Source organism: Diospyros lotus, chromosome 12 (assembly GCF_014633365.1).
Source record: "Diospyros lotus cultivar Yz01 chromosome 12, ASM1463336v1, whole genome shotgun sequence".
Lineage (NCBI taxonomy): Eukaryota > Viridiplantae > Streptophyta > Magnoliopsida > Ericales > Ebenaceae > Diospyros > Diospyros lotus.
Genome location: NC_068349.1, coordinates 3,469,197 through 3,481,340, shown reverse-complemented (window position 1 = coordinate 3,481,340; position 12,144 = coordinate 3,469,197). Strand labels below are relative to the sequence as shown.

At 34.3% G+C, this 12,144-nt stretch overlaps 3 protein-coding genes across 5 annotated transcripts in view; 1 reads left to right on the top strand and 2 right to left on the bottom strand.

The window, feature by feature from the left end:
- The window catches only part of LOC127786488 (autophagy-related protein 9), a gene marked incomplete in the record, with an annotated part of 1,007,132 nt that overhangs the window by 541,144 nt on the left and 453,844 nt on the right, over positions 1-12,144 (top strand).
- LOC127786589 (photosystem II reaction center W protein, chloroplastic) lies at positions 1,830-2,644 on the bottom strand. Its single transcript, XM_052314083.1, has 2 exons — positions 2,425-2,644; positions 1,830-2,258 (listed from the first exon to the last, which is right to left on the bottom strand). The coding sequence occupies exons 1-2, from the start codon at positions 2,516-2,518 to the stop codon at positions 1,951-1,953; spliced, it is 402 nt and encodes a 133-aa protein (XP_052170043.1). The 5' UTR covers positions 2,519-2,644; the 3' UTR covers positions 1,830-1,950.
- On the bottom strand, positions 3,015-10,331 carry LOC127786502 (probable galacturonosyltransferase 6). 3 transcript variants are annotated; one of them, XM_052313947.1, is made up of 9 exons: positions 9,973-10,331; positions 9,828-9,862; positions 9,313-9,354; positions 9,074-9,221; positions 8,912-8,985; positions 7,063-7,295; positions 5,855-6,212; positions 3,944-4,465; positions 3,015-3,579 (listed from the first exon to the last, which is right to left on the bottom strand). In XM_052313947.1, exons 1-9 carry the CDS (start codon positions 10,082-10,084, stop codon positions 3,304-3,306), a joined length of 1,800 nt encoding a protein of 599 aa, XP_052169907.1. In that variant the 5' UTR covers positions 10,085-10,331; the 3' UTR covers positions 3,015-3,303. The 3 variants fall into 3 exon arrangements, with proteins under 3 accessions (XP_052169907.1, XP_052169908.1, XP_052169909.1); XM_052313948.1 differs by having other exon boundaries at positions 9,089-9,221; XM_052313949.1 differs by having other exon boundaries at positions 9,313-9,385; positions 9,973-10,075.

Below are 12,144 nucleotides of genomic sequence, written 5' to 3'. Positions count from 1 at the left end.
GTGTTGGACAGTGATGAGTCGACAGTAATTACAAAGTAATGAGCAACGTGGTATAGTTTGGTGCGGACAACAACTGCCAATTTCTATTTTTTACGTGAAGGGTTTCTTCAAAATTTTATCCCATTTAAAAAAATATTTTTTTAATTTTTAACATAAATTTTATAATCAATTCTAATATTTTAATTTTTAAAAGTTAAATAATTATTTTAAAATTTAGAAAAAAAACATAAAAATATAATTTTAATATATATTTAAGTTAAAATTTGAAACTTAGAGTTTAATAAAATATTTAATTATTTAATATAAATTTAAATAATTTTGAACGGGGTGTTATATTTTAATTTTGTTAAATCTAAAATCGATCTTAAATTAGACATAACAATAGCAATCATATTGATTGAGTTGATAGATTAAGAAATATAAATATTCAATAAAATTTATTATTAAAAAAATTATAATCATTATATTTATTCTTGTATCAATTCTATAATGCGCTAAAATTTATATTATTAATACTCTTTTAATGTATTAATTATTAATTTATTTCTTATTTTTCAAATTTAATCATGTACGTGAAGAATAAAAATCAATAATTAAAATCGCAAAAAATGAATGATGTAAGTTTTAATGGTAATGTAGAATTGATATAATATTAAAAGAATAAATATATTTTTTGTTTTTTTGTTGCTTTATAAGTAAAAGTCTAAAATAATATTTTTGGGCAAAAAGGTGTAAATTTTTCATACATGATGAGACCTTATACAAATACGCAAACTAAAAAATTCCAACATTCAAAAATTTATCCGAAAAAATAAACAAATATCCATAAAGAATTATAATTATACAAATATATTAAGATAAATATCATTAACAAGAATCTTAATCCCAATTGGATTAAGAAAAATTAGAGTATATGTTATATGTAAGAATCATAATTTCAGTTAGATTAAGAATAATCAAAAGAGTCGTGTTATTTGTATAGGGACAAGTATGACATATGGGTGTATAGGGCGATAAATCACAATATTTTAATTTCAAAATATAACGATTTCTTGCTCATCCCATTATCTCTCTCTCTCCCATTCTCTTGCTCCAACGACTGACCTTCTGCCGTCAACCTTCTTACTGTTGTTTTCATATCTCGCCTTACCTCATCGTCAGGTTTCATCAACGGGAAACCCTATCGAGTTTTATCCACGGATAAAACACGATGTAGCGACGAGATAGTGGTGAGAGGCGAACCAGTTGCTAAAGAATGTTGCGATGAGAGGAAGGTAGTGAGAGTCGATTGTTGGAGAGGGAAAAGTAGAAGAAATGGCAAAATAGTCATTCAAGCCCTTGTAAACCCACTTGTAAAAACTCTATATGTATAAATAACATTATTTATAATCAAAATAAACGTTATTTATAATTATCACAGTCTCAAACTACTTAGGATTATCCCATACTCGTCTATAAATAAACAAGCACTCATTGCTAAAAAAATACATCTCTAATATTAGTTATAATATAATTTTTATAATATTAAGTATTTGATTTAAATATCGAAATATTGACGCAAAAATATCCTTACACTTTATAATTTTTATTTTTTATTTTTTTAAGCTCTAACGATTACACTTCCAATTAAATAAAATAACAACAGTTTTGAACTTGATACATAGGGAAAAGTTAAATATTATTTCAGGAGTTAATCCTTGTTAAAATAAACGTACTAATAAATTTTGAGGTTTCATCTTGATTAATGAGGAGCCCGTGCTCTTACAGGAAGGGAACAAACATGATTTATGAAACAAATTAATTAAAGAAGCGGAGAGGGAAAACAGAACTGAAGAACAAGCAGGCAAAATGGCACACAAAGAAATAATAATAATAATAATACATCAACAGTTGATATTCAAGCAACAGTGTTAAAGAGATTGGGTTTATGACAATGAAACACTGTTGATTTTAGAGAGACAATCCGGACTCTTCATCCTCTTCAAGGGAGGAAGTGTAGACGATGTAGAAGGCCCAGATCAGACCAAACACGCCCGCCAGGATCCATACCAGAAGGTTGTTGCTCAACCCGAAGGGAAGCCCGGTTCCCTCCGTGCTCATCCTCTCGTCCACCAAAGCCATGGCTGGGCTCGATATGGTTGCTGCGGAAACTGCAGCCATCCACGATGCAGCAGCAGCTTCCATTCCCAACTTCGAGCTGCGGCTCTCCCCCTCCATCGAACACCTCACCTTCCCTTTCTTCGCCATTGCTGGCAACCCTGCAATACATTTTGAATCAACACAACACATCTAAGCCTTTACCCTACTATGTACATGAATATCTAACTTTAAATTGCAATTCTAAAGAGAACAAGATGAATGAATTGCTTCATACCCATGCGACAAGGAAAAAGGAATTGGTTATGGTATGACGAGAGGCCTTACCAAGGACGGAAGAGGGGGCTGCTACAGCTCTCTTCTGAACAAGGGCTGCGCGTGTTACTGATGAAGTTGGAGTGAAAGCGGTGAGGGAAGCCATTTCAGTAACAATTCAGGTGTCCAGAGGGATAGAGTTGAGACGGCTGCAATCGGAAAAGTTTGAAGCCAGGGACAAGGGATGGAGGAGCTTATTTCATATACATAAAAGGGATTTCAGAAAAGAATATCACTGAAGCCAACACTTGTTGCAATGAACCACACAGCGTTGGATACGCAGATCGTCCCTCATCTGCAACAATCCAACCATTTGCCTCCACGTGTCGCATAATCCAGTTCTAACCAACCCGGTGACTCAGTAAAGCTAAGAAAGCTATTTGGCTCCAGGGCTTATTTTTCTCCTAATACAGACTGTCCCGGATAAGAATTATCATATTCCGGAACATAATAGTCTTCTTGCAGTAGATGCCAGCAAAGCCAATTGCTCACGTGAGCTTCACCTGCTGATAGAAATAATATAACCAAATTCCTACAAATAAACCGAGAACTTAAAAAGAATACGAGCAATCTCCCAGGCAACCCTGGCATCTTTGAAGAAATAACAATCAAATCATCTAAAATTGGTATTAACTGATAGAATGAGCTATATATACACCAACACCAGCATTATAACCAACCCCAGCGCATTATTGCCAACAATTGATTTTGCTCCTACTTATGGCTAGAAAAGAATGGGAAGAAAAGAAACCATGAATCAAAATTTACATGGAAAATTTGTGGAAGAATTAAGGACAGATCAAGTGCACATCTGCGCAATTCCTTGAACAAAAACCAGTAAGTCAATGGGTCAAGAGGAAGAATTCAGGCTTCTAATGGTGCAGTATTTAACTATCTCTGAATATTGCACTGCTGGAGATAAGAGTGGTCATAGTTGACATGTCTCCTCCAATAATCTTTGTACTTCTCTAGTCCAATATCCAACCATGGCTTCAGAACTCCATCAAAGTGTATCACTGCTGCTTGTTCAATGTCTGTCTCTTTGGCGCCTGGCTCATAACCAAGCCCAAGGACATGCCATGTCCTGTCCAATCCCACCGTGTGATTGTAAAAGGTGACCCAACCTAGCGGCAGGCTGCCTGCCATCCACAACGGCCTCTTATATCCCTGCAGATGGCCCAGAAAAATAACCATTAAGTAATAATTATGACTAATTAAAAAAAGTAACATAACGTCTTTGAATAACCTTATTTATATGCAAATTTTACATCGTAGAAAAGAAGATAATTACACTAGAAGGAACCTACAAATTGGTTCCAAAATGAATGGGTAGAAGGAAAGAAAGGGTCAAAAACATTTCCCACAAAGAATTGCACAAAGATGTGCCACCTCAATTGAAAACATAAAATCCTACTCCTAAGATATAAAGGAAGAAAAGGTTAATTATTCTACAGGTTAAAAAAAAGGAAAAAATGGATCCACCAGAAAATGTGCGTGAATGTAACATATAGCAAAAGGAGGATGAACTAACCAATTGCAGATATTTATGGTAAACCTTAGTTAAATTTTTTCTCCTCCACTCTTGAAGATCAAAAACGTTCATGCCAAATGCCCATGTGCATGCCTCGCGATCAAATGTCCTTGCTACCATTGGGTCTGAAAAGTTGACAAACATATCCATCCTACGGAATGAAGGCTCACCTACCTGACAAGTCTCCACTGCTCCATTTACTTTCCCATTCATATTGATGCTCCATAATTCTGTCAAGTCTCTCTGTACAACCACATCATGGTCAAGGAGCACAATCTTGTTCAGCATAGGGAAAATGTCTGGCAGGTAAAAACGGAGGTGGTTCAGTGCAGAGGTATATCTTGGGTCATGAGAGTTCTCCTTCTGCAGAGCTGCACCGTACATGGTAGTCAACCACTTAAAATTGTCTATGCTCTGGATCTGTATAGTGGCGTTTCCGGGAGGATTTAATAAGAACCACAACGACATTGCCGGGAGGTTTAGAGAATCTGTCACTACATGAAAAACTATCTTCTCTGGTTCCTGTAAATGGTCAAGTAAAAATGCTTGAGTTCTACTTCAATGTCTTCTAATTTTACTTATTTATCTTTTGTCTTTCTACTCATGAAACACTAAATTATGTGTGTATTAATTCAAACCTAAATAGGTAGAAGATGGCAAAGAATTGTGTGTGAACCATACTCGTGATCCACTAATAAACCTAATAAATTCATTTTGCATATTTGAAATCCATTGTAACAAGAACCAATTGAACTTGCTCCTCCCTTCCATTCCTCACAAAAGAGCGGCAAAATCATAAGGTTAGTTACAAGCCATTACAAAAAACAAAAACGAAAAACAAAAATTTTCCTATAGAAAAAAACCTGAGAATCATGCAACAGTTATCCAAGTGTAAAATGATATCGTGGGAGAACCAAATATTTCATTAAAAACCTCAGCAGGAATACATAGAATAACTATATATTTAAGAACTCGACTATATATGTATATATTATATTAAATTGACAGGATTGCATAGAAATAAAATACATGAAACTGTAATTATGTATATACAAGTGAAAACTTCCTGCAAATGTGACAGGACCTTGAGCACAGTTATGTTCAGTACTCCAATAAATATGATGGTTTGTCAGACTGCAACAAGAACATGACTAGTAGAAAGCATCAAACTCATCGTAACCACTTTTCCAGTAAAGAAACCAATTTCCTTTCTAATGACTTTCACCATAATAATTTCACTAAACAATTTTATATTCTAGCTAGCATCATAAACTTCCTGCAAATGTGACAGGACCTTGAGCACAGTTGTGTTCAGTACTCCAATAAATATGAAGGTTTGTCAGACTGCAACAAGAACATGACTAGTAGAAAGCATCAAACTCATCGTAACCACTTTTCCAGTAAACAAACCAATTTCCTTTCTAATGACTTTCACCATAATAATTTCACTAAACAATTTTATATTCTAGCTAGCATCATAGACTTCCTGCAAATGTGACAGCACCTTGAGCACAGTTGTTCAGTACTCCAATAAATATGATGGTTTGTCAGACTGCAACAGGAACATGACTAGTAGAAAGCATCAAACTCATCGTAACCACTTTTCCAGTAAAGAAACCAATTTCCTTTCTAATGACTTTCACCATAATAATTTCACTAAACAATTTTATATTCTAGCTAGCATCAGACATGGGCAAATATATGTCAGAGAATTTCTGTCCAAATAGGTACCAATCATGGTTATAATTCTATCGAGTAAATGAAGTTCATTTGGTAAATCTCTCTCTCAACTTTTTAAATGTACTCCATTCTCAGAATTGTTAGCCATTCTCTATAAAGTTCAAAAAATACCAGTAAGGTCAAAAGATTACCGGGGCTTAAAAGATGCCAAAAAAGTGTCATAGTACTCACCCTAGAGGTGGAAACAGTAGAGCTCACAACCACACCACAAGCCAACACATGGTCAGAGAAGACAGCAAAGTGATAGAGTTCAGGATCATGTAATCTCTGTTGATTAGGGAACTGCCGCTCCTCGGGCTGCAGGGCAAAGAATTCAGCAGTCAACCGCATTGACAGGCAGTGATGGCCTTTGGGAGTGGTCCTTCCAGTAAGCTGCACAAGAAATTTAGACTCTCTTCTCTGCGCCCGAACCTGTTCTTCTGCACTGTAAGTCATAGCTCGGAGTTTCTTGGCCATGGCAGGGCAGTCTGAGTAAACACGGCTAGCTTTTGACAAGGTAGCCTCCATGGCTTTCATCCTCTTTGAAGCACTGAAAAATTTATTAGTTCTTAGTTCTCTCTTCAACTAGTAGACATGTTAACAGCACCTAATTACTCAATTACACATCTTCAATGCAACCATGGCTCTATCATTTTCAACTTCAATATGCAGGGAGTTTTTGCCTACAAACTATTTGAAGAAAACATTTAAAATATCAATCTGTTATCGTGATAAGCAAGGTAGCCAGAATCTCTTGTTCCAGTTTGACCTGGGAAGAATAAAGAGCCGTGTTAAAGGAATTGCTCTAATACTTAAGTTGGGTCAGAATGAATCCATCAGGTAAAGAAGTACTAGGCTAGGTGCATAACAGATCAATGTATCATAAGACAGAATTAAAACAAAAGTTCAACCAATTGGATTGTTCTGGAAAAAGAATAGAGAATTGCACTTCATTTCATATTCAAGTATTCTTCTCTAAGTACCCATTAATATGCATCAGACTAGGTTTATATCTTGTCCGCACCTTCCAGGAATACCTAATCCTTCACACATCCTTCAAGTAAAAATTACTACTTTTGTTGACCTTCAAACTTTATGCCTATCAATGGATTGGGTAAGCAATGGATACTCTATCAAAAATGGAAAAGTCGTGCAATATCAGTTCCGGTGCCAATCAGGATAAAATTGAGAAGAACAGATGAATATTTAAAGATGCATGATATAGCAACTGAGACCTGAGCCAAACCTTCTGAACCCACTGCCCCCAAGTCAGTTGGATCAAATTAATATTGATTTACATAGTATCATGTAACATGTAAAACATTCTCAGTTCATTTCTTGATGTCTAATGATTAGTACAATGAAAGAATCCATAGATAAAACAGAAGGTGGACACTTACCTGTTTGATAAATCAGAATCCTTTCTAGAATCACCAACAGCTCTTTCTAGCTCTTTAATTCGTAATTTCAACTCTTTTACTAAATGAGAGTTGCTAGCCATTAGTGCAAATCTCACGTACACCTTTGCCCTAATCAATTGATCTTTCGCTTCCTTTAACTTCACATCTAATAACCTCCTTGACTGAGACTGTAACTTCTGATTGTATTGAAGTGTCATTTGTTTTGACAGTTCCTGAAACATAAAAGAAAACAAGTTCTTAGTTAAACTTTAGCACCATCCATGCATCTTGAATTTGTTAAGGGAAGAGAGGTAGGAAAAGAATTCAAAGTGCCAATAGAAAATCTATTTATTTGGTTTACTTGGAGTAGAAAAATGAGGATAAAAATACTATTTCTGAATAAGTCAATTCGCTCACTTATTTTGGCAGTTTGATTACTAAAAATGTAGATGTATAACTATTTTCATTCCCTTCATGTTCAGCTTTCCTTTAACAAATCCTAGATCCAATTGAGCCCCAAAAAAATAGTAGTAGCTTTATTAAAATCCTACACAGAAAAGATTGCACCTGACAACAAAGTGACCAAGATAGAAGGGAACAGGTCAGTTTACTTATACTTGCCATTTCTTAAGAATCAATGATCAAAAAGAAGCTCTTATTTCTCACGCGGATATGAAATTTATCAAATAATCATCAGACATCTAAAACCAATTCCAGAATAGCACACATCTAGTATAGTTTCCCCGAAAGTTCCATCAGACTATATAATTCTGAGGAAAATACTAGCAAGAAAATTCATCCAACCATTCCAAGAAACCAGCTTAAAAATTGCTTAAGCAAATGTATTGTCACCATAAATTGATCCAATTTGAGGCCTTAAAAATAGCTAGCAATATAAGGCATAGTCTTAGCTCAACATAGAGAACAAAATTGTACAAATAAGAGCAAGTGGCAATTCTTCTCTCTAATAAGTAAAATACATTGGCATAAAGCAATCTCCATTTGACTATCAGTATCTTTTCTTCAAAAGCAAAGAGTTCATTTATGATGACTGAATAAATCATCATAATATACCAGTTCACTCCGATTAATATCACTAAATTCATTCTTAAAAAAATCAATATCCTAGTCTCAGCCCCTCTAGTTGGTTGAGTGGCTTAATCATGATTGCAGAATATGCTCGAAAAGAGCTTGTCATCCACTATCGACAGGTTTCTTCATTTTTAGATGCTCTCTGGTTTAAAGTTAAGGGTAAGCATCAAAGGCTAAAGCCCACACTCAATACTCGGGGATGTCCAAAATGCAGACCCACGCTTATTCTTAACAACTCCTAAACAAAATCCCTTCAAATTATGAAACGGTTATGATTTTTTGCCAGAATCAATCTACTTTTTCTTTCCTTTTGATAAGCAACAATATCAAACATTCTGATAGTTTTAACTACTCTGGTTGCCTAAAAGTAACTCACTCTATTACATATTTGTAGCAATTTCTATGTCCTACATTCCCAGTGGAAGAAAAGGGGAATGTTGCTCAGGTACCCAATGATAGCCAATGAAATTGTCCACCACAAGATCCAGAACTTATTTTTGTTTTTATTAACCAAACAAAAATCTGACTGAATTTAGTTCGTTTATATGTTTATCATTGACCAATGAAAGTAATAGAAGTTAGCATATCCAATTCCACATGTACAATCATATACATCCACATGGCAACAGCTTTCTGTTCTCCTGTAAATGTTAAGAGTCCGGGTATGGGAAACATATGGGTTTAAGGGCTTCACTGCACTAAAAGAAATTGACAGACATTTCAAGGTTATCCTAAGACATCTGTGCATATGGAGTACCTCTTGACCAAATGTCAACGACCGTTGCTCCCACTGAGTTGACTGACTATCTTGCTTCATCCCCTGACTAGTACCTGAAGGTTAAAAAATGCAAAAATCAAATACAAGTCAATAGAGGAATGTGACCAACAAAAGCTGTAACTGCTGTTAAATGATACCAACCATTTCTTTCCATACCCATACTGCTTTTGGCATTTTTGGATTGGACAGATGTTATAGTCCCATCAGATGAACCTCGGTCAACCACAGAACTAAAATCACTATCCTTGTACACAACTTCTGGCGGCTCTTTCAAGCTTTCCCCTCCTTCCTGGTCATCAGATCATCAAATTCCATTGCATCAAGTAATAAACGTATTCAGACTGACAATTGTAATTGATTCTAACCAAAATCTATATTACCTTCTCAATTGCGTGCAGTTTGATAGTATCTGTCCTATATTTCTGCTCACAGAACCAATAAAATATCATTCAGCTAAAAAAAAAAAAAAGAATCAAGAAAACATCATTAATCCCTATTGGATAAACATCCTTCCTGTTGTTGGTTGCAGAAAACTGTGCGATAGCAAAGAAAAAGGAAAGTAACTAAGATATTCAAGGTGCACTACAGAAACGACCGTTTGGTTTAGTTGAGGTGAGAATTTTCATTTATTCCTTTCTTTCTTCCTTGTTCTCTCTCTCTCTCTCTCTCTCTCTCTCTCTCTGTTTTTTGTCCCACCATCCCGTCTGTGTATCATTTTCTTGGAAAAAATTAGACAACATCGAGAAGAAAGAATCAGAAATTTGCGTCTCACTTCCGTCGGCTTCTCTGGAATCAAGCAGTCCAGCAGAAAACAATGACGGCATATACAGAACAATTGTCGAAAAGCAAAATAAATTTAAAAAAAAAAAAAACAGAAAGAGAACAAGATTCATACAATACTCGATAAATCTCCAATAAATCCTTCCGACGCTGCAAGAAGCAACCACAAATCCATCAAACAAAAGTTCCCACTAAAACACAACAGAACTGAACTGAAGAGATGATGAAATGATTGCACCAGTGGCGGCCGATCCTGTTACCTCGTGAATCGAAGTTCTTGAGCACATTGGTGAGTAGAAAGATTGGAACGAAAACAGAAACAGAGAGAAAACAGAGGATGAATATCCTCGTGCACCGACGAATCTGCTTCATCAATGCGCGCTAGTTCATCCAAACGCTAGGGTTTGTCGAACATTTCTTGAATGGATTCCAGATCGAGATTCGACGCTTCCAAAGAAAGAGGAGTTCGTATCTATCTCCGCGTCTATCCTTCTGTCTGAGAGAAGGTTTAGTCAAACGCGTCTGGACAATTCCTCGCGGTCTTAGAGAGAGAAAGCAAGCGGCGAAGACGGAGTGAGAATGGTGCCATGATCGTGACTGCAAGGAGAAGTAATATTATATATTTTGGGTTTATTAATAGAATGACGATTTTCGGCTTTGGGGTTTATATACCTTGGGGTTTGCGTGGAGATGCGGAACGCGGAAAATGACGACGCATGAGCCGATACGGATACGGTGGTGGGGCGTACATGATAGATGATGGAGGTGTACGATGATTGGCTACACGTTAGGCATGTGCTCTTAGCGTACAAACTTGGCATCCCACGTGGTCCAACGCTAATCGAGCTGTAAACAGGGAATTGGTTGCGGGTTTGGTTTCATAATTTAACGATTTTCTTCCGGTTTTAAGTAAATTAGCGTAAATTATAGAAAAAATACTTTTATTTTTATATTTAGATTTAATTTTTATTTTTTTATGATGTGTCAAATAAATCACTCTATTTTGATCCAAATTAATTTGATTATTATATTTTAAAATTAATTAAATAAATATTATATTTTTAAAAATTAAATTAAATTAATCATTATACTTTAAAAATATTCTAATCGACGACTACACTTTAAATTATTCATTGCAATAGATTTTCTGTTGACGTCATTGAATTTTACAAATAAACTTAATTAGGGATTTTAGTGGATTTTAACTTTTAATAATTAATTTTTTAATATTTAATATTTAACACTTAAATTAATTAAGATGTAAAAATTCGCTGAATTCCTCAATTATTATATTTTTCCATGACCATAAATCATGTAAGCGGATGTAGAATTTAATACATTTTATAGTATGAATAAAAAGACAATAATACCCTTATAACCTTTTTTGTTATTCTTTTCTTCCCAAGCCATCCAAGACTGACGTGCTACCAAACCTAGCTAAATTCTTTTTCTCAATCTGGCCTTGGCCTTGGCCTTGGGAATGGTTGACCTTAAGTAAAATTTAAATTTAATTAAAATTAAATTTAGGCAAAAAAATAAATAATTAATTAAGTCAAGTGCAATTTGTAATTTATTACTCTCCTTTTTTATAACAAATATTTTTATAATAAAATTAAACTATTAACCCACGTGTCATGTAAAAGTCAAGAGGATATATTTATAACCTAATCACATTATTATTATAATCTTTTAAAGAGCATAATATTAGTGATTAAGGTAGCCTCGTAGAAAATATTCTTTTTGTTTCAAAATGTCAATTTGATTTACCTTCGCCTCATAAATATTATATGATAATTAATAATTTAACAATATTCATACATAGGGATAATTAAATAATTTACCAATCAATTTCGAAGTAATTAGAAATTTACAAGTGACCTAATCTTAACAATCCATCATAAGGGTCAATTTATGATATGAAATTGTTACGTTACAAAATCTCAAGAGATACGATTTTATTGACACAACTCTATGTCTTATTATTATGTCTTAGTCATACCTCGAGGTCACATCTCATATAAGGTCTTAATTCAAATTATCATTATTTATACTATAAAAAGTCATAAATCTTTTAATAATAGGTCAATATTTACTATTATTATTATCGTTATTTTGTCCCTCTTTGCTCGTTCTCTTATTGCCGAACACTATTTTGACTATTGAAGTTTACCCCCAAAAGAATAAAAACTATGAACTTACAAGAGACTAGTATGTGCTACATCAAGAGAATAAAAGCCACAAAATGCTAAGTGAGAATAAAAGCCAACAATATCGCCCATGCTTCGTTACTTTCAACTAAGTGAGATATAAAATATTTACTTTATTACAATTATTTGTTGGAATTTGTATGTTTTCGTGTAACTTGATAATTATATTTAAATCACTCAAAATGCTATTTTATTCTTATTTTTAGTTTTATGAATTAAAATATT

Bases quoted from the DNA above. Each gene is read 5' to 3' on its own strand.
- LOC127786589 (XM_052314083.1), bottom strand. From the start codon at position 2,518: ATGGCTTCCCTCACCGCTTTCACTCCAACTTCATCAGTAACACGCGCA. The intron at 2,259-2,424 runs GTAAGGCCTCTC...AATGTATTGCAG, and splicing joins AGCCCCCTCTTCCGTCCTTG to GGTTGCCAGCAATGGCGAAG.
- LOC127786502 (XM_052313947.1), bottom strand. From the start codon at position 10,084: ATGAAGCAGATTCGTCGGTGCACGAGGATATTCATCCTCTGTTTTCTC. The intron at 9,863-9,972 runs GTAACAGGATCG...TGCTTCTTGCAG, and splicing joins CAAGAACTTCGATTCACGAG to CGTCGGAAGGATTTATTGGA. The intron at 4,466-5,854 runs GTGAGTACTATG...GACCATTTACAG, and splicing joins CTACTGTTTCCACCTCTAGG to GAACCAGAGAAGATAGTTTT.